Source organism: Brachycentrus maculatus, unplaced genomic scaffold (genome assembly GCF_059751285.1).
Source record: "Brachycentrus maculatus isolate JH-2025_06_01 unplaced genomic scaffold, ASM5975128v1 h1tg000470l, whole genome shotgun sequence".
NCBI classification, from domain to species: Eukaryota; Metazoa; Arthropoda; class Insecta; order Trichoptera; family Brachycentridae; genus Brachycentrus; species Brachycentrus maculatus.
The window spans coordinates 768786-791163 of record NW_028281217.1 but is presented as its reverse complement, the minus strand read 5'-3'; the positions used below and the strand labels follow the sequence as shown (position 1 = coordinate 791163).

At 36.6% G+C, this 22378-nt stretch overlaps 1 protein-coding gene across 2 annotated transcripts in view; it reads left to right on the top strand.

Moving 5' to 3' along the window:
* Positions 1–15783, top strand: part of LOC148302253 (uncharacterized) — a 142870-nt gene extending 127087 nt beyond the window's left edge. For both annotated transcript variants that reach the window (XM_088271915.1, XM_088271916.1), the window contains 15 exons: positions 210–329; positions 993–1231; positions 1817–2001; positions 2526–2714; positions 3294–3456; positions 4875–4984; positions 6068–6181; positions 6748–6851; positions 7700–7811; positions 9158–9309; positions 10428–10601; positions 11032–11202; positions 12508–12669; positions 13855–13922; positions 14241–15783. In XM_088271915.1, the coding sequence (XP_088128041.1) occupies positions 210–329; positions 993–1231; positions 1817–2001; positions 2526–2714; positions 3294–3456; positions 4875–4984; positions 6068–6181; positions 6748–6851; positions 7700–7811; positions 9158–9309; positions 10428–10601; positions 11032–11202; positions 12508–12669; positions 13855–13922; positions 14241–14264 (2087 nt within the window). In that variant the 3' untranslated portion in view covers positions 14265–15783. The remainder of the gene's footprint in view (positions 1–209; positions 330–992; positions 1232–1816; positions 2002–2525; positions 2715–3293; positions 3457–4874; positions 4985–6067; positions 6182–6747; positions 6852–7699; positions 7812–9157; positions 9310–10427; positions 10602–11031; positions 11203–12507; positions 12670–13854; positions 13923–14240) is intronic.
* Positions 15784–22378: the final 6595 nt, after the last annotated feature.

Sequence of the window (22378 nt, the reverse complement as noted above, 5' to 3'; positions counted from 1 at the left end):
TTCCTTCCAGACTTCTCTCGTTTGGGGTTTTTCGATCCACTTACTACAAATCGGACAATGTCGTCTGCCCATCAGTTCTGATTTAGGCCTATTCCTGTCTTCATGTCCCGTGGTGCCCGCCACAGAACTCTGGATGCCCGTTCGTCGGATGTATCGTTTTTCAACGCTCTCCGAATAAAATGGTGGAATGAATTTTTATGAATTTTCAGGTTCCCAGTCTGATTGGTCGGAAGAGGAAGACGGCGGCGGCCCCTGGTCGGCGAGGGCGCCTCCGGAGGTGCTGGCTTCCATGTCCGGGGGAGCGAGGAAGCGACAGGATCTCATACACGGTAGGGAGAAGTTTTTGCTTGTGTCCCTCTCTCTATCCCTCACTCTGTCCCTATCTTCCTTTCTTTTTTTTTATTTGTTGGGGAATAGTACAGCTTTACATTTAAAAAGTATATAATGAAAAATAGTTACATTAATAAAAATTAAGCCAAGTACACGATTCCAACATTTACATTCCAATTTTTACCTCACTCTTTCCTTCTCAACCACACTCTCTCCCTCTCTACCACACTCTCTTTCTCTGTACCTTACTATCTCCTTCTCTCCTTATCTCTCTCTCTCTCATTCTATTACCCTCTCCGTCCCCCTATCCTCCTCCTCTCGCCTTCCCTCTTTCCAACCCCCTCCTCAATCTTCCCCCCTCACTCCGCCACTCTCACTCCCTCCCTCTCTCCCTTCCACTCCCTCTCTCCCTCATGTTGAGTGTGCCCACAAATCCTTGTTCCCAAACCTGTGTTTTTCCATTTGTAATGCACGTTGACTGGATGTATGCATGATAAGGAGTCTAGTGTCATGTGGTGTCGCGTTGCAGAGCTGATCTGGTCCGAGTCGTCGCAAGTGCGCTGGCTGCGCGTGCTGCGGCGCATGTACCACTCCTATATCTCTCCTTCCTCTCTCTCTCACACTTGATAAGGAGTGTAGTGTCATGTGGTGTTGCGTTGCAGAGCTGATCTGGTCCGAGTCGTCGCACGTGCGCTGGCTGCGCGTCCTGCGGCGTGTGTACCACCGGCCGCTGCTGCGCTCGGGCAGCACGCTGCTGCCGCCGGCGGACGTGCGCAACCTGCTGCCCAACCTGCCCGACGTGCTGCAGCGCCACCGCCGGCTGGCCGAGGAGCTGCAGGCGCTGCGCCAGGCGCGCGCGCGCGTGCCCACCGGCCCGCTGGCCGACGCGCTCATCTCCATGGTGAGCACTCCCAACCTAACCTAGCCTAACCGACCATCCACCATCTGTAGGCCGATTCGTAACTAGTTGACTTATTCATACTGCTACTACTACTACTACTCCGACTACAGAGTGACACCAGCCCGCTGTCCGAAGCGCTCATCTCCATAGTGAACACCACTACTAACCTAACCCAACCTAACCGACCATCTGTAGGCTGATTCATAATCAACTAACCTTTCACCAACATCTACAGAGTAATTCAATATGCTCACCATACAAGTTTTCAACACACATTTGCTGCAGTTGAAAATGTCAACTTGGCTAAAATATGTAAAAATGTAAGTACAACATTTTCGTAAAAATGTATGTACAACATGAATCGAACCCGGGTCCAGCAGCACAGTAGCCAGATGCGCTAACCATTACTCCATGGAGACGGACAAAACAGGCTGATTTCTAGGGGAAACAAATCCAGAATCCACTTGCAAGACTGTGCGACTATACATCCGATTGCGGCTATGTTGTTGTCACCAACCCACCCACATTCCTTACAGTCAGCATCTTGCAATTGTCGGCGATATATTGAGCATGTTTGTTTTCCAGTTGGGGGAGAGCAGATATGCGGCTGCGCTGGCGCGCTTCTGCGGGGGGCAGGGGCTCGCCCTGGACGCCCTGAAGGAGCGCAGGAAGCGCAACAAGGAGCTCAACGCCTTCCTGATCAAGGCGGAGCAGGACCCCCTGTGCGCGCGCCTCACCCTGGCCGGGCTGCTGGCCTTCGTCTGGCAGAGGTAACACACCATCCAATCATTCCCTTATTGGCATATCTTGTCTATGTATCTTTAGCTGGCCTGTGTCTGGCAGAGGTAACACACCATCCAATCATTCCCTTATTGGCATATCTTGTCTATGTATCTTTAGCTGGCCTGTGTCTGGCAGAGGTAACACACCATCCAATCATTCCCTTATTGGCAATTCTTGTCTATGTATCTTTAGCTGGCCTGTGTCTGGCAGAGGTAACACACCATCCAATCATTCCCTTATTGGCAATTCTTGTCTATGTATCTTTAGCTGGCCTGTGTCTGGCAGAGGTAACACACCATCCAATCATTCCCTTATTGGCAATTCTTGTCTATGTTTCTTAAGCTGGCCTGTGTCTGGCAGAGGTAACACACCATCCAATCATTCCCCTATAGGCAATTCTTGTCGATGTATCTTTAGTTGGCCTGTGTCTGGCAGAGGTAACACACCATCCAATCATTCCCTTATTGGCAATTCTTGTACCTTGAGGTGACACATGATGATCTCTCCTCAGGTTGACCAAGTACCAGCTGCTCCTGGAGGGCATCATGAAGACCTCGCACGCGCTGGACGATGTGAACTCGGAGACCGAGGGCGCTGCCAATCTGGAGGACTTCGCCAAGATCTCCCACGCCCTCAAGCTGACCAAAGAAGTCCTCAACACTGTCAACACGGCCATACAGACCACGGAGAATGAGCACAGGTGATATTCTATTCTATTATTATTCTATTCTAGCACTTGGATAGCTTCAAACTCAAACAATCGGTGTTGAACGACTGATTTTTGCAGTATCTAAATTCAGTCACATCACCCCACTACTTCACCAACTGCACTGGTCACGCTTTCCCGAAAGGGTAGAGTATAAACTTTGTCTGCGTGTGTCTAAATCAATGCATAATATGGCTTCAGACTATCTAAATGACGAATTGGTTGATAGACGTCTCACACTTCAATCGGCTACCACAACTGCTATGGGTAAAGCGATCTTACCAGCCCACTAAATTTGGCAAGCGTGCCTTTGATGTTGCGGGACCAATGGCGTGGAATGCTCTAACTACTGAGTTACAAACAGTGAGAGTGAGACGATCTTTAGAAAAAAACTAAAAATGTATTTGTTTGCTAAATCATTTGCACATACTCCTTTCCATCACAGTGAAGCGTCTTGAGGTAGACTTCACAGTGGACCACCTTCCCAACTAAGCCACGACGCTCTGTTTGTGTCTTTTACCTAACATGTGCTTCCGCGATTCGCTTATTTATTTATTTGATTATATTTTCCAGGTTGAAATCCATCCAATCAAAGCTGGAGAACCGCTGGGCGGGAGGCGCAAAGACCAGCGATGTTAGCAATGAAAAGCGCCACCTAGATCTCTCTCAGCACAGCCTCGTGTTGGAGGGGTCCCTCAGCATACGCCAGGACTCTAACAAGAGAGTCAACGTGTTGGTAAGGATCTCCATTCGCATATAGCCGTCGCTTTTTCGGACCCCGTAGCAGTCACTTTTTGGAATGTAAACATGACTGTTATATCGCTCACTCCTTTCAACAACGACACATATCAAGAAACTTGATTTTTCAGGAGATCGTTTTTAAAGTTTAAGAATATAATTAAATGTATTAAAAATAAATGTCACTTGTTAAACTTTTTACTGTGCAACAGATCTTTTTAGGTAAAACCTGAAGGTTTTTTCTCAATTTGAAAAATATTAAGTATATTTTTTTTAAATAATTAAACAATACCTTTTCTTCAAAATGCAAAAACAACACTTTCTGCCCTGTAGCGGGTAAATATCGAGTTGAAAATATGCCCCTTTTGCTGGGATATAGTACATTTTCTGGGCATTTAGAAAACATGCACAACTGAAATTTGACGATTTTTGATATATGACGTTCTTGAAAGGAGTGAATGATATGTCAGGGACTGGTTTCAAAATGGGCTGCAACAATAACAGCAATTAGAAGCAATATTGAATAATATCAACAAAAAACTCTCCGCTTTTTCAGACTCTTTAGGAGACACTTTTTCTGGCACCATAGCAGTCACTTTTTTGGAATTTAAACATATCCGCTATATGCAGATGACCGGTCTCTTAAAATTCTGCAATAAAAACAGTAGTTAATATAAAAATTTCTTACCATCACACCGCTTCACCGTAGGGGTGGGCAGAGAGAATAGAATGCCACACCGCTCTTGTCTTTATCCAGCCTTTGACAGGTCGTAAGCTGTGTGAATTCCCAGACCTATATCTTACATATTAATTATTCTTCTTATATCTTTATTCTTCTTCATCTTTGTTGAGATGTCAAAAATGTAAAAATAACTCCTAAGCGAAGAAACCCAGATTTGTGAAGTATTTGGACACACTCAAAATATTCGGCATTAGTGTTTACTTATATACTTATTGCACGAAAAACACACTTCGCTCACTCCTTTCAAGAACGTCATAAATCAAAAAACTTGATTTTTCAGGAGAACGTTCTTAAAGTTTAAAAATATAATACAATTTATTAAAATTAAATATCAAGCCACTTATTGAACTTTTTACTGTTTTTTTTTTCTCCATTTGAAAAATAACTATTTTTTTTTTTTTTAATTTAACAACCTTTTCTTCAAATTGCAAAAACAACACTTTCTGCCCTGTAGCGGGTAAATATTGAGTTGAAAATATGCCGCTTTTGCTGGGATATAGTACATTTTCTGGGCATTCCAAAAACATGCACAACTGAAAAATGACGAATTTTTATTTATGACGTTCTTGAAAGGAGTGAGCGACTTGTGGGGTCTAAACGGGAGCAAGGAGTTTCTCTACTGGACCTGGAAATCTTGCGGAAGCTTGGATACTGATGTTTTGGATTGTCTGCAGGCACTGTTGCTGAAGGAGTGCCTCGTGCTGCTGCACACGGACGGAGAGAGGTACATCCTGAGGCCGATACCGCAAACCACGCACCAGCCCCTCAGTCCGGTCATACAATGGTACGCTGCCACCTTACTTTCTTTTTTTTTATGAATTTTATTTAAACATTTTGCTTTTCATCACTTCATACATTGATGGATGCATGCTTTCATTATGTTTGTGAATGTGCGTGCGTATGTGTGTGCGTGTAAAGAAATGTATTCATTTAATTTTTGTTTTCATTATTATTCTAAAACAGAGTGTGAGAATAAAAATTAAGAACGCAGATCGAGAACCTCCTCAGGTTTTAAAAAAATATCTCCGAAATTTTTGTCGTAAAATTCCTAATAAAAGTTTAGAATTTATGGCGATTTTTAAAAGCATTTTTTTCAGACGTGTAAAACTGACCCATATTAGTAATTTTAATACATTGTTTTCGGGTGGTTTTGTCATCAACCCCGACCCTAGTTATTCTTAGTTTGCTGCCCGACTCTCAGTACACTAATCACAAGTAACCACACAGCCAATTCCTATCTTCTTCTCCTTCTTATTGTTGACCTTGCGGCCTGTTTTTAAGAGGGGTTAGCCTCCTGCAATGTTGATTCCCAGCTATCGACCCATCTCTTTGGTGGTCTGCCCGGGAGCCCTCTACTATGGGGTACGCCGTACAGTGCGATGTGGGGGAGTCTGGATGGTTCCATTGTCCTCATGTCCGCATACCATTGTCTCCTTCGTTGCCTTCCCCACCTAACGACATCTTCCATCTCGCATATTTCCCTGATCCTGGCATTTCTTATTATATCTTGAAGACTCTTGCCTGATATGCTTCTTAGAGTCTTCATTTCTAACACTGTAAGCGCCTTTTTGTGGCAACGGTGTCTGCTTTGGATTCCAAACGTCATGATGGGTCGGACACAAGTTTTGTAGATCTTGATTTTGCTGCCGATCTTCATCTCAGGGTTTTTCCATATAGCATTTTTCAGGCATCCTGAGATGGCTGCAGTTCACTATATAGAACGCTTATAAGCATCTCCCGCTCTCTACCATTGGTATGTAAAATACGCTTTGAGGCGTTTCCCGCAAACAATGTGTTTAAACAATTTGTACCCGACGCGAATGTGTTATGTTAAAATTGATTTGTTTTTTTTTATTTGTTTCAAAAGGAGTGCAGTCTTCTTCCGGCCGAATGCTGCCGTTGAGAATGGGTTCTTCCTGGTGAACATCAACGGCTCCCAGATGTACGAGCTGTCTACGTCCTCGACCACGGAATACAACTTGTAAGTCATATCGCTCACTCCTTTCAAGAACGTCATAAGTCAAAAATCGTCATTTTTCAGTGGTGCATGTTTTCGGAATGCCCAGAAAATGTACTATATCCCAGCAAAAGAGGCATATTTTTAACTTTAGTTAGTTTAATAATAATAAAACCCTTATCCGCACCCCAATGGTGCATAGGGCACTGTGTCATATTAATGCAGTGTTATCTTAATCGTTTACACATGAAGGAAAGGTGATCAGCCCTCCGCTTCAGGTACCAGTCCATGGTAATATTGAATAAATATTACAGTGAAAAAATCACTCATATTTATTTTACTTATATTTATTTAGTTAGTTTAGTTAGTCATTTTTAACAAGTCAATACATATATTATACTTCCAAGTTTAAAATCCTTTGGAATTTTTTCAGGGCAATATTAAGCTAGTAAGATATCAAATAGTCGATAATCACTTTTTTGTAAAACAATGCACCTGGTCACTTTCTCCTGTATGACTACGATATACAAAGAGATAACTGAATTTTTTCATTATTTTATGTAATAATGTTAAAATTTGGCTTGATCCAGATGGACCAAGCACCTGTACGAAGCTGCCAGGGCTCTGGAACCAAAACCCGGAATAGCAGACTACGAGGGGACACAGCCCATTCCCCCTTCACCAACCCCTGCAGGTATGCATCAACTTTAACACTTTCAACCTTTTCCGGAAATATGACCATACGTGGCCATCTAAACAAAACTTTCCTCAAAGGAGTATGGGCATATGTGAACGCCGGCGTCCATACCTAAAGCCTGGAGACATTTATTTCTAAAATGGCACTTGTACTGCCATCTGTGGTTTGTATTCGGACACTATTTTTCTGTTTTACCCATGAATTGTTACTTTAAACAAAGTTTGTGTGACGTCGTCGTAATGACACTGTCAACAAAAACCCATATGACCCATTTTTTTATTCCCATTTTACACCCAACGCACAAGCCAATCCAAGCCTATCGTCGTTTTAAAACGCTTACTGACGCGCCGGACGGTAAAATTCTGTGTAATTCCGTGTAGTGGACAAACGCCCACTCCTTTCAAGAACGTCATAAATCAAAAAACTTGATTTTTCAGGAGAACGTTTTTAAAGTTTCAAAATATAATACAATGTGTTAAAAATAAATATCAAGCCACTCATTGAACTTTTTACTGTGCAACAGATCTTTTTAGGTAGAACCTGAAGGTTTTTTTTTACATTTAAAAAATATTTAGTACATTTAAACAAATAATTTAACAATACATTTTCTTCAAAATGCAAAAACAACACTTTCTGCCCTGTGGCCGGTAAATATTAAGTTAAAAATATGCTTTTTTTGCTGGGATATAGTAAATTTTCTGGGCATTCCGAAAACATGCACAACTGAAAATAGACGATTTTTGATTTATGACGTTCTTGAAAGGAGTGAGCGAAATGTCCTGACCCATCAACCAATTTTTCGGCTCTAATACTTATTAAATGTTGTTTTTTTTTGTTTTTCATAGCGGCCACTGCGGAGAGCGTTCCCAATGGAACCCCGATCCCCGAGCCGGCCAATGAGGAAGAGCCCGCCCCGCCCAAGCCGCCCGAGAATGAGGACGACGGTAACCAAGTCAAGTGAGTAGCGCTCGTTCTTGTCCCGGAACTACTCATTTTGAATTGTGGACGGTGCAGTCTGAGGTGTGTGAATTCAGAATGTTTGCATCAATGCCGATCAAAGCGCGGGACTTGCCGTACCTACAGATGATCTGGAGAGGTATCGAAGCTACTCACAACAGAAAAAATCTTTTGAAATTTTTTTTTTCATAGATTATTCTTTGTTTGATCATGTGGTATCAATCTATCTTCCAAAACACACACTCGACTTTATTGAATTCATCTATACGTAACATTTTGCATACATTTTAGAAACAATTTTTTTTTTATCTTTCTCTAACTGTTTTACATTTTAAGTTAATTTATGTTATTGTTCAATGTTCTTACATGGTACCGTAGAACGGGACTACTTGAACTTTGATGTGTTACTTGAGCCCAGTACAAAAAAAATATTTAGATCTGTATTTGGTCTACAATAATTAACGCATCGACATGATTCATTGTTTCCCTGACAGGTGACACTTATTGTCACCATACGTTTATTATCAGAGATTTAAATATCTTTTTTGTACTGGGCTCAAGTAACACATCAAAGTTCAAGTAATTCTACGGTACATTGTTTTCACTGATTCACACCGTGTTCACACTGTTTTTCACTGAATCACAATATGGTTACATCAATTTTTCTTTTTTCACACAGTAGTTACATTGTTTTTCATTGAATCACAATATGGTTACATCATTTTTTACTTTTTCATACCATGGTTACATCATTTTTCACATTTTGACACCATGGTTACACTGTTTTTTTCTGAATCACAATATGGGAACATCATTTTTCATTGTTTCATGCCGTGGTTACATTGTTTTTACTGATTCACAATATGTTAACATCATTTTCCACTATTTCACACAGTACTTACACTGTCATTCTCTTTTTTACACAGTACATATTTACAATGTTAATCTGTTTTTTTTACATACTATTTACACTGTTATTCTCTTTTTTACACAGTATTTACACTGTTATTCACAAATTTACACTGAATATGCATTTTATTAAAATTAAACACTTGAATATACATACCACTTTAATGAGTTTTATTTATATTTACGACTAGTTTCGAAAACGACAGATGTTTTCATCTTCTGGTACAAATTAGTTTTAATTTGTACCAGAAGATGAAAACATCTGTCATTTTCGAAACTAGTCGTAAATATAAATATAACTCATTAATGTGGTATATTCAAGTGTTTAATTTTAATAAAATAATCATGTCATTCCACAAAGTTAATGCCGAATCAATAAATAATATACTGAATATGCATAATTTTTCATCATTCCGATTGCATTTGCTCACTTCCAGCGGAGCTCTGGCCAGCGTGGTGAGCGAAGAAGAGGCCGGCATATCCTCCGCATCGTCCCAGGACCCGGCCAGCTGCCTCCTGGAGCCGGCCATCCTGACCATCACGCAGCCGCCCCTCACGCTGGTGGCCACCCTGACTGTCACTCCGCAAGGTAGGAACACCCCGTCCCATACCTAACTATTCAATTCAATTCAATTCAATTTATTCAATAATTAATAAATGACAAACTAACATTTAAGGCGTATATATAATATTATTAATATAAATTACGCTCGGTGATCTATATGGTGATACTCGGAAGCCACGGTGATTTATATGATCTATATGGTGATACTCAGAAACAAATAAACAAGGCTGCAATTATATCAAGATTCCTCAGAAATTCGGTGTGGAGGAACAAACAGATGAGAATAGAAAGTAAAATGAAAATATACAAAACATGTGTTCGACCAATAGCCACTTATGGGATTGAGGCAAGGCAGATACTTCCAGAGCAAAATCTCGACTTCGATCCTCCGAGATGAAGACTCTCCGATCCGTAACCGGAAACACATTGCGAGACCGAGTAAGAAATACCGACATCCGGAGCATGTGTAAGGCGGAGGATATCGTGAGGTGGGGACGACAACGAAGGCGATACTGGAAGGAACATATAAACAGAATGTCAGAAGACAGACTTCCACGTATCGCCCTCCAAGGCAACCCTGAAGGACGCAGACCCCCAGCCAGACCTCCGAAAAGATGGAAAGACAGCTGGGAGTTGACATCCCAAGAGCGACATGCGGAGGCACAAACAGATCCCTAGGATCTACAAAAACAAGAAGAAGAAGAATATAAATTACGAGTGTGAAGAAGTCATAGTGGTTGTCACAACTTATAGCTATTGGTTTCGGGATCAGCTATTTTTATGGCGGCGTGTAGCAGTGTTTTTGTTAATGTAAGGGCACTTCCTCTCATTGATGAGATGTCAAAAAAAAAACAAAAAAAAATTAAATAAAAATAGAATGGTGAATGTTACACATGTATATAATGATGAGTCAAACCAGACTATGACAGGTCGTAAGTCCTGTTATTAAACCCAGGCTTTCATATTCTTCTTTATCTATGTTGAGATGTCGAAATGTAATAATGGACTTATTTGAAATCTTCAATCTTGTCTTGTGATTTTGTCAATGTCTGCCAAATTCATACATTATATCCGGTATCTGTCAAAATCCCTATCCGTCCCGACATAGTCCATTTCTCTTATCGGTTTATTTTCCTCCGCAGAACGTCTGAGGAGGGCTGAGGAGAAGGTGGCCCTCGCCATGATGGAAGCCGTAGAAGCAGCCAAGGAAGTCTCTGGGAGCAGCGCCCTCGTGAGGAACGCCACCGACATCCTCGTGGAAGCCAAGCCGACTTCCGACAACGTCGAACAACTGCTACTATCCGCCCATGATCACGGTAAACCATTTTGCTTTCACAAAGTGCTTTCTTTTTCATTTTAGGTGTCTCAACTGGAGATGAAGCGTCTATCATTTTTATACGAGAGGAAACGTAGCATCCTGGGGCTTATGACCTGGCATTGGGCCGGCTTAATTGATCAGCCTTGTCCGTCGATTATGTCCGCCTCTGTAGTGTAATGGTCGGCACGCTCGGCTACCGTACTGGAGGTCCCGGGTTCGATTCCCAGGGGGGGTCAAATAAATACAAGTGATTTTTTCACTCTTAAATTTATTCAATATTACCTTGGACTGGTACCAGAAGCGGAGGGCTGATCACCTTTCCTTCATGTGTCAACGATCGAGATAACACTGCGTTTATATGATGAAGTGCCCTATGCACCATCGGGGTGCGGATAAGGGTTCGAATGAAATGAATGAAAATATTGCAGTGAACAAGCTGACGGAGGTGCTAATGCGCGCGCTGCGCGTGTCCCCCGCGTGCCCCGCGGGCCTGTGCGATGCGTGCGCCAGTCTCGGCGGCGGCGAGAAGGAGAGACAGATGGACAGCATCGTGCTGCTGGAGGAGGTCGGGGAGAGCAGCACGGATCCCTGGAACAACGGTATGGAAGATATCCCGGAAGATCTATCATAATTACTTTTTTCATTAAATGATTCGGCACTCACTTTGTGGTAAAATCCATCCATTTTTTATTTAAGTTTTACTTGGCGAATACCATTATTTCTTAAGACCTATTGTGACACGTGTTTCAATGCATTCCGCATCATTTTCATTCATGCGGTGTTTGAATGAAATTTCAATTTTCATTAATTTTGCACAAAAGTTGAGCTTTTAAATGTAAACAAGACTAGTTTTGTAACAGTGTAAATGTTAATATGACTACTTTTGAGAACTAGTTTTAACGTAAACATGACTAGTTTTGAGAACTACCGTGTAAATGTAAACATGACTAGTTTTGAGAACTGCTGTGTTAATGTAAACATGACTAGTTTTGAGAACTACAGTGTTAATGTTAACACAGTTTGTATTGAGAACTACGGATGGTCTTGTCAGCAAGTGAAAATACAAACTTTATTTTCACCTACTGATGAGATCATTGTAGTTCTCAAAACTAGACATTTTAACAATAACCACTTAATGCTCAGGTTTTTTTCTTAAGAAACTTAAAATATTTTTTAAAAACTCCTAAGTAGAGAAAACTCAGATTTGTGAACAAGTATTTGGACACACTCACAATATATCAGGTTATTTTACTACACTCATACATGTATGTATACAAATATTCAAATGAATATTATACATATCGCTCATTCCTTTCAACAACATCATACATCAAAAATTGACAATTTTCAGTTGTTCATGTTTTCAGAATGCCCAGAAAATGTACTATATCCCAGCAAATGCAGCATATTTTTCACTTAATATTTACCCGCTACAGGGCGAAAAGTGTTGTTTTTGAATTTCGAAGAAAATGTATTGTTTAATTATTTTTTTTAAAATACCAAATATTTTTCAAATGGAGTAAAAACATTTAGGTTTTACCTTAAAAGATCTGTTGCACAGTAAAAAGTTCAATAAGTGGCTTGATATATATTTATAATACATTCTATTATATTTTTAAACTTTAAAAACGTTCTCCTGAAAAATCAAGTTTTTTTTATTTATGACGTTCCTGAAAGGAGTGAGCGATATGTGTTCAATTCAAAATTCAACTTTTCTTTTTAACAGACCTTTTACATACAATGCAGAGAAATATAGTTAAAAGACCCTGAGAGGACAATATGCTCACCATTCGTCTTATCTACTTAAACTTGCCACAATTGAAAATGTCAACTTGGCTGAAATATGTAAAAATGTATACAAAAAGATGAGAGAAAAGCGTCAAGTTGATCTTGTCACTGTGCAGAAGCCGACGCAGGGCTGGTGAAGGGTTCCGGGGCTGGTCTCCGGAGCATCCTGACGGAGCTGCTCAACCGGCTTCCAGACCTCGAGAAGGAGAGGGAAATGCTGCGCGGGAAGCTGCAGCAGGCTGACAACAGGATACATCTTCTGCATCAGCTGCACAAAGGTACCTAATAAAAATAGTCGTCTCTCTAGGTGGACGTATGGTCGCACCAACTATCAAATGAAGGCGTATGGGGTTTGAACCAGGTCAGGTTAAAAATACCATTGACATACCTGCGTTGAATGAGTACTTACCCATCCTCACCATACGTATCCCATAATCTTTTTACCATTCAGAAAAACAATGGGTTTATAAAATTAAATTTCTTATGTCAGCGATCCTTAAACCCTGGCTCGCGAACTGCATGCGGTTCTCTTTGATTATACTCCATTGACTTACTGTATTTTACTGTATATATATATATAAATATATATATATATATATATATATATATATATATATATATATATATATATATATATATATATATATATATATATATATATATATATATATATATATATATATATATATATATATATATATATATATATATATATATATATATATATATATATATATATATATATATATATATATATATATATATATATATATATATATATATATATATATATATATATATATATATATATATATATATATATATATATATATATATTAATTCAATTTATATTAATTCAAACCCTTATCTGCACCCGAATGATGCATAGGGCACTGCATCATATAAACGCAGTATTATCTTGATAAGACATGAAGGAAAGGTGATCAGCCTCCGCTTCAGGTACCAGTCCAGGGTAATATGTATTAAATAAATATTATAATGAAAATATCACTTATATTTATTTAACCTTCCCTGGGAATCGAACCTGGGACCTCCAGCACGGTAGCTAAACACGCTACCATTACACTACGGAGGGAGAGGCTATTGGGTGCAGATAAGGGTAAAAAGAAAAAGAATATATATATATATATATATATATATATATATATATATATATATATATATATATATATATATATATATATATATATATATATATATATATATGTATAGGTGTCTCCTTTGGAATTAAGTGTATAATTTTTATACCAAGGAATATGGAAGTCTGGGCATTCATGAGCCTACGACCCGGCACTGGCTGGCTTAAATGATCACCTTGTACTCTGTGCATCGTTCGCCATTGTGCCCATCATTGAACAGGAGAGTGAAGTTGTAAGAAGTGTTAAATGTTGTAAAACGTTTTTCTCATAATTAGTGATTGATTTTTTTCCTTTTGATTTTAGATTGCAACCATTCCGAAGCTAATGTGGAACAAGCAGCCGGTGACAATGCAGTAGTCCCTAACACTGCCGTGAGTATCTATTCATATTCTGTAATTCATACTTTACATTACCGTTTATTAAAAATTCAAGGTACCTTATTTTGTAAAATAATTTAAATTAAAAATTACCTAATTTAGCTAAATAATCTGTAACAAGAATTCAAGGTGCTTAATTTTGCTAAAAATTTTAATCTAAAATTCAAAGTACCCACTTCTACTACCATCACGCCGTTTCATTTCTGACACTCTCAAGAATTTAAGGTACCCAATTAATTTAAGGTACCCAATTTTCAAATCATTATATAAACTGCCAATAACTGGTTTCTCACATTTTCTTCTTCTTTTCAGGATAAAGACAGCGGCAACGGATGAAATCGTCACCCAGAACATTTTGGAAACTGAATATTGCGAAAAGAAACGAAACGATTTTCACATCGGCTACTAACACTTCTTCTGATGTCTTCTTCTTCTTCTTCTTCTTCTCCTGCGCTTTGAGACACACTCTTCTGACATCTCGGCTCGGCAAAAATCGTTGCGGCAGACGAAAATCGGCAATTAAATCATTGTCTGATGCTACCAATGTCTTTTTTGTGCGGCATCGCCTTGACTTGTATTGGAAAATGTTTTTTTAGGATGTCATTTCAGTACAAAATGGGTTTTTGGGGTTTTTTTTATACGCAAAAGTGACATCTCTGAACAATTTGGCGTAGCAGAAAATCAATTATTATACGCTGACAAAAAATAGAGTCATATTTCTTTCTGATATTTTTTTTATACCAAATTAATATCGTGGGTATACTGGCAAAAAACGTTAACTGTAAAATCCCTGTTTGAATAATCGCTGTTATTTAAATGCTTTTAGCTTGAATAAAATACCCGCTATTAAAAAGTTTAATTTACTTTTAAAACCACATAAATATGACATTTTAAACTACTTAGTGTATTCGGCCGGTTTGTAGAACGTTGAAAACTTTATAATATGCATCATTAAGTCAAAATTGCATATTTTTGAGTTAAAATTTTTTGCCAGTACACCCGCGATATAATATATGAAAATCTATCTTTTTAGGTTCTATCCATGTTTCTATCACTGATTTCCTCCATCATTTAAAAAGAAACGGCATTTTAGCATGTTGGCGACGTATTGTATTCGTTTCGGAAAGCTGACAACTACCGATTGACACTGATTTGTTACTCACTGTACTTTTTATTCAGTGGTGTGCGTTCCATATGGACACATTATCAGCGCCTACCCCGATATTTTTTTAGTATTTTTCATCTATCATTAGCATCATCATCCTTATCTTATCCAAGTCTTTATAAGCGCCCTTGAGGTAATACCTTACGAAAATGGCGCCATGTAAATTATCAAAATTATTATTATTAGTACCCTGATAAATAGAAAAATGTGATTTGAAATTTGTGTTATTAAAAAATAAAATTAACTGCATTTTCTCGATTATCTCTTACTGATAAAATGCACATTATATTTTCTTTCAGAATAGTATCTGTCAATTAATACAAAGTTTTTATTTTCGCTTGCCATGAGAAATGTGCGTACTTACAAACCAAGCAGTGAACATGAAGCGCTCGCACGCGTATCGCAAGCCTGACGTGTGTGCGAGACTTGCGACGATATCACGCATGGCTTCATTGCGGCACACATGTTCTTTCTTCTTCTTTACGTGAGAAAGTGTCTTGTGATAGCTATTTCGACCTATGAGGCACAGCCAATGTTGGTGTTGCCAGTAAAATAAATAAATCAAAGCTTTTATCCACAATATGGCAACAAAACCATGTAGTAGATTCAGAATAAATACTTTGTATTTTGGACATTGTATTTGGAATGACTATTGCATTAAAACTAGACATATACAAAGAACCAAAAAAAGAAGTACATACATACATATTTGCAACAGTGAATTTTGTCAATATTTTTTAAATTTAATATGTATATATATATATATATATATATATATATATATATATATATATATATATATATATATATATATATATATATATATATATATATATATATATATATATATACATATATATATATATATATATATATATATATATATTTATATCTTTGTAAATAGGTAATAGTTCTAAGTTTTGCATTTATTTTAATGCATTATATAATTTCTCTTTCATTGATATTTAGTTTCCAAAATATTTGTTAAAAAAATATATATATTGTAAATCAAACATTCGTAAATTATGTTATTCTTTTTTAAAGAAGAAAATTGTAAGTATTAAAAAAATATATGTTTAATGTAAAAGAGCTGGTACTCTTGTATGTTTAAATAAAATATATATTGTAGATAGTTAAATAATTAAAAAATATATATGAAAATAATTATTTAAAAAAATAAAACTCTTCAGATTTTTTTCTTTTTAAAAATATTTTTTAGAGACAATATTGCATTTTTTTTATTTATTACCTTTTTTTTAAAAATTGCATTCATGTATTTTTATCCAATAAACGGTGTAACAAAAAATATGGTACATGAAAAAATTGCGATAATGGGTGTCCCATAATTCATAAGCAAAGCAATGGTACTAAAATCGGAAATAGTTCAATTATTTCTTTAATACACATTTTTTATTTAAATTTTACTTGGTAAATACCAATATTTCTTAAATTTCTCAAAATCTATTGTGACACATGTTCCGATGTATTTGACAGTTTGATAGTTACAATAGAATAAAGCAATTAGTTACATTTACCTAGTAAAATTAAAATTTAAAATTAACTCAATTAAAATCTATCAGCAAAGCTAAACGTGAAAGTAAAAGAGATTCAAGGAGTTGGCAAAAGAAGGATGAAAGTAGACTGAAATGCGTTTGAAGTGCGATCTCTCAATGCGGCGAAACCATGCATGATAGACGTTCCAATAGTGATATAAGGAAACAATGCAAGGCTGAGATAAGCATTTTCAATGAAATTTTTAAAAAAAGTATTCAGATGGTATGGACATGTGAATCGAATGAATGAAGAAAGAACGGTAAAACAAATTTATTAGACAAACGTTATTGAAAATAGCAACAAAGGAACGCCGAGAAAAACTTGGTATGACCAAGTATTTCTAATACTTGAAAATTGTCAGATCTGGAGTTAGAATGATCGTCGGGTATGTATGAGGAGGTGCGTAAATGTGGAAGAGATGAAGATTTTCTGCAAAGATAGACTGGTGTGGTATGCTTTTCTCTCTGTCTACCCCTGTGGAAGGTGTGTGATAGTTTTTTTTTTAAAACAATTAAATAAATAAAAATTGTGGCAATTTGTCCACTTTAAAAAATAAAGCACCCTTTTTTCAAATGAATACATAATTTCTGTAACACCAAAATATGGATAATTTTTTTTTTGTTGTTTAATATTTCCTAATTATGGTGATATGTAAAATCACTTTGGCATTTTCTATGTAAATAATTATACATCATTGCTAAGCGCTCTCTGCCCCAACATCGAAACACTTTTTTGGTAGAAATCAAAGTATAATACAAAGCCAAAAAATTACTTTCGAAATGGCAAATGTAGAAAGCGGAATGGCGAATATCTTTTATTTAAAAAAAATGCCTCCCATAAAATGATTTTTAAGGCAAACCCGTAATTTTAACGCCATGTTTAATGGCAAATATCTTTACGAATTATAAAAAATGCCTTCCATAAATCATGTTTAAGTCAAATTTGCAATTTGAGCGCCACGTGACAATGTATTGAATTATATTGGGGCATTTGTATTTTGACCGTTTTGTAAATTACACCCTATTTTGAATGTCGCCGAAATTCAACTGGTTTTTTAATTATTTAAAGATAGTCGTTGGCTCGGTGACCAGTGGGACCATTACCTAGAGATCAGTCAGGATAGAAATGGAGAAAAACTTCTTGTTTGAAATGCGTGACCTTCTTAATAATAGGAAATTCAACCTCAATCTGTGAGAATTGTAAGATGCTACAGTGATTCTCTATGGGGTACAAAGTCGACTATAGACCTCACCCAAGCTACCATAAAGAATTATATATATATATATATATATATATATATATATATATATATATATATATACATATATATATATATATGTATATATATATATTTAATTTATATAAAAGCTTTTCATAGGTGGATAATGGAGGTGGGTAGATCTGAAACAGATCACATCATTCGGCCATGTCGTATTTGACTGCGTCTCATATACAATTTACTTTTCATATAATTTTATAGTAAAGTTTTGTAAAATGTGCCCTCTACACGGGAAATCCTAGTGAGGATACGTTATTATAAATTGTAATTCGTAAATAAGTCTATGATGAAAAATAAATACGCATTTATACACTATTAAAAAAAATTAAGTTGGAGTTGTTTGTTAATTTTATAAGGAATAGGGAAATGCATAGTAATATATATTTATCGTATATACTACAAGGTGGCGTGGAAGGTAAACGCAGCATAGGAAGAAAGCGTATATCCTGACTTCATTTCTTGAGAGGGTGGTTCCACTGTAGCACTGAGGCTCTGCTTACAGCGGCTTCAAACAAAATTTAAACTAAACAATGGGACTTTATACTTTGTGTTTTAAAATCATTATCAACTTTGTAGTATAACACTTTGAGTGGTATTTTGTAATATCATCACTAGAATTTATAAAAAAAAGCTTTTGTGCAATATATTGCTCACTCTATTCAAGAACGTCATAAATCAAAAAACTTGATTTTTCAGGAGAACGTTTTAATGTTTAAAAATATAACACAATGTATTAAAAATAAATATCAAGACACTTATTGAACTTTTTACTGTGCAACAGATCTTTTTAGGTAAAACCAGAAGGTTTTTTCTCCATTAGAAAATTATTTAGTATATTAAAAAAAATAGTTAAACAATACCTTTTCTTCAAAATGCAAAAACAACATTTTCTGCCCTGTAGCGGGTAAATATTAAGTTTAAAATATGCCTCTTTTGCTGGGATATAGTACATTTTCTGGGCATTCCGAAAACATGCACAACTGAAAACTGACGATTTTTTTATTTTTTACGTTCTTGAAAGGAGTGAGCGATATTTGAAATTTGCATAAAGTAATCGATGAATGATAAGAAGACTTAGCTTCCAATGCCCTCAGTTATGTTTTAGAAAATGTAAAATTGTATATTTGATACTAATTGTATACTTTTGTACATAGTTAGTTGAGAGTTTTGTGTAATAGTTCCCGTATCAGACAGGGAAGATATAATTTTGTAATTGAATAACCCCGGATTTGGGAAACTTTGAGGAATTGTAAACAGTGTCTTGTAATTGTAAAATATAGCTCGTAAGATATTGTAAAAAGGATAAACATATTTTGTGAAGTATTTTGTAATCTCTCTCTAGTTTGTGCAACATATTTTCTTTTTATGTAGAAAAATTATGAAATGTTTAATTGTTTCCGCTCTTTTCCGACGATTTGAAAATATGTACAATAATTTTCACTACCATCAAGTTTATACATTATTTCTAGGGCAAATCGTAAAAGCCGTTCGGATTGTGATTTTTCATTGAAAATGTGAAAAGCTGTTTTTTCATTAATTAATTTGGCAGTCATTTTGTTTTAATATCTACCCATTAAAAAAAACTTTGTGTGTATATTGTGCAATTGTCACAACAAAAAAATCTATTATTTATTCATTAGGTTATTTTAAATTAATTTGAAATATCATTACTTTTTTGGCGCGCAAATTATACAGAAAAAATTATACATAATTTTTTTTTAAATCATTTTTTTTCTACATTGCCTTTACTTTGAATGTTCTTAAAACAAGGTTCTAAAACTATCACAATAGTTTGGTTTTTTTCACTCTTAGGGTAAGCAGTAATCTTATTGACCGCTCTTAGTGATTGGCCACATTTTTTTTCACTACAATTTTAATGTTTTTTTTTTTTGCAAAAATGTGTTTGTGGAACTGCATTTTTTGTAAAAACAATATATATATATATATATATATATATATATATATATATATATATATATATATATATATATATATATATATATATATATATTGTTTTTACAAAAAAAAATATATATATATATATATAAAACCCTTATCCGCACCCCAATGGTGCATAGGGCACTGTGTCATATAAACGCAGTGTTATCTTGATCGTTTACACATGAAGGAAAGGTGATCAGCCCTCCGCTTCAGGTACCAGTCCATGGTAATATTGAATAAATATTACAGTGAAAAAATCACTTATATTTATTTTACCCCCCTTGGGAATCGAACCCGGGACCTCCAGAACGGTAGCCGAGCGTGCTGACATAATGCCCTAAAATTACAAACAATAATGCCCTAAATTATAAAATAAACAATTTTGGCCACTTTAATGACATAAACGAAGCATTTTAGGGCACTCTTATGGAATAAAGAACTATTTGAGGAATTTTAGCTACTCTTATGGCATGAAAAATTATTTAAACAATTTTGGCCACTTTTACGGAATAAAGAACTACATATTTGAACAATTTTCTCTGTCATAAAAATATATGAGAATCTGCCCTAAACAATTAATCACCATACGGTGCACCTTTTTTTAAATATTCATATTTGATTAATGAATTCTTTTTGTTTTCATCCACTCGTTCATCTGCCAGTTCAAACATTTAAATAATAATAATAATTAAGTTTTTATTTTTTTATGTATTTTTTATTTATAATTCTTCTCTAAGGGTACGTACCTATATCTCACTGCATTAATTTTAAATATTTATTCCATAATAATTGTAGATAAACGATTAACGTTTTTTGTTTAAGGTTATCGATATCTGAGCGCTTATTAATTAAAAAAACTATTATGTTTATCGCACAGCAAGATTTTGAATGCAAAATTACTTATTACACTTTTTAGATAAAATATTAACAAATTATTATATTGTATTGTACCTTTGCGTGTATTATAAATGTGAATTGTCGTTGTAAAAGTATTTCAAGAAATTATACACTTGGTCTTTCTTCTATTGTGTCATGTCAAGTCCCCCTGACGTTGACTATGACTTGAGAGTTATTGTCCTTATCTCGGACAGCTTGAAATGTGAAATCATTAAATCGCACCAAAACGTATGGAATCGAAAGTAGAGCAGACACCGCTGCCACAAAAAACGCGCTTAGAGTGTCAGAAATGAAGACTCTGAGAAGCATAACAGGCAAGAGTCTGAGAGATAGATTGAGAAATGCCAAGATCAGGGAAATATGCGAGATGGAAGATGTCGTTAGGTGGGGAAGGCAACGAAGAAGACAATGGTATGCGCGTGTGAGGAGAATGGAACCATTCAGACTCCCCCACATCGCATTGTACGGCCAACCCCATGGTAGACGACTCCCGGGCAGACCACCAAAGAGATGGGCCGATAGCTGGGAATCGACGTCGCAGGAGGCTAATCCCTCTTAAAAACAGGCCGTAAGGCCTATAATAAGAAGAAGAAGAAGAAGCACCAAAACGTAACAATTTTACAAGCTAGAAATTCCTGATAACTTAAAATTATAAATTTGCAATGGAAATGTAATGTTTTGGTTAGGATCTTCACAATTGTGCTTGTCTCGGGCAGCTCTAAACAGTCCTGATCCCCGTTCAATCTCGTATGTTCCGGAGCCAGGAGATCTGCCTTCTGGCCACACCTCGTGGACCCTCCACTAGGTGCAATAGCTCGTACTTGTCCCTCTCAGTACATGCCCCAGATAGGACACCTTCCGGACCTTGATCAGTCAGCAACTGTCTCCCTGCTCTTGCTCTCTGGAGCACATTTGATTACACTTACACATTTGATTAGCACACTTACTTACTATTAATTACACACAAGTTGGTTCAAAAGAATTAATTAAAGATTCATCTTTATCATTGTATTTTTTGAGGTTATTTTGGTTATTGACTCATTTCAAAGTATAACTTACAAACATCATGATTAAATTTCACTAGTTTGAATAAGACAGTTGTGACATCATCATCAAAAATTCAACCAGATCTTTAGTTACATTGCCGGGAAACGCTTAAGTGTTTTTTGAATACTGTTGGCAGAGAGCGGGAGACGCTTGTAAGCGTTCTATTTGCTTACTTTAGGTAGAGCGCGAGAGACGCCTGCAAACATTGTACAAATAGGAATTGGGCGTTGCGGCCACTTGTAATTTGTATACTGAGGGTCGGGCGGCAGACTGCCAGAGTATAATTAGGGTCCTTTTCCATACTGTTGGTAGAGAGCGGGAGACGCTTGCGAGCGTTCTATTTGCTTACTTTAGGTAGAGCGCGAGAGACGCCTGCAAACATTGTACAGATGGGAATTGGGTGTTGTGGCTACTTGTGATTAGTATACTGAGGGTCGGGCGGCAGACTGCCAGAGTATAATTAGGGTCAGGGTTGATGAACAAAACTGCCCGAAAATGTGTTAATTAAAAATAAAAAATTCACACAATGGCAATTCACATTAAATATGCCTTGATTAGTTTTTTAGA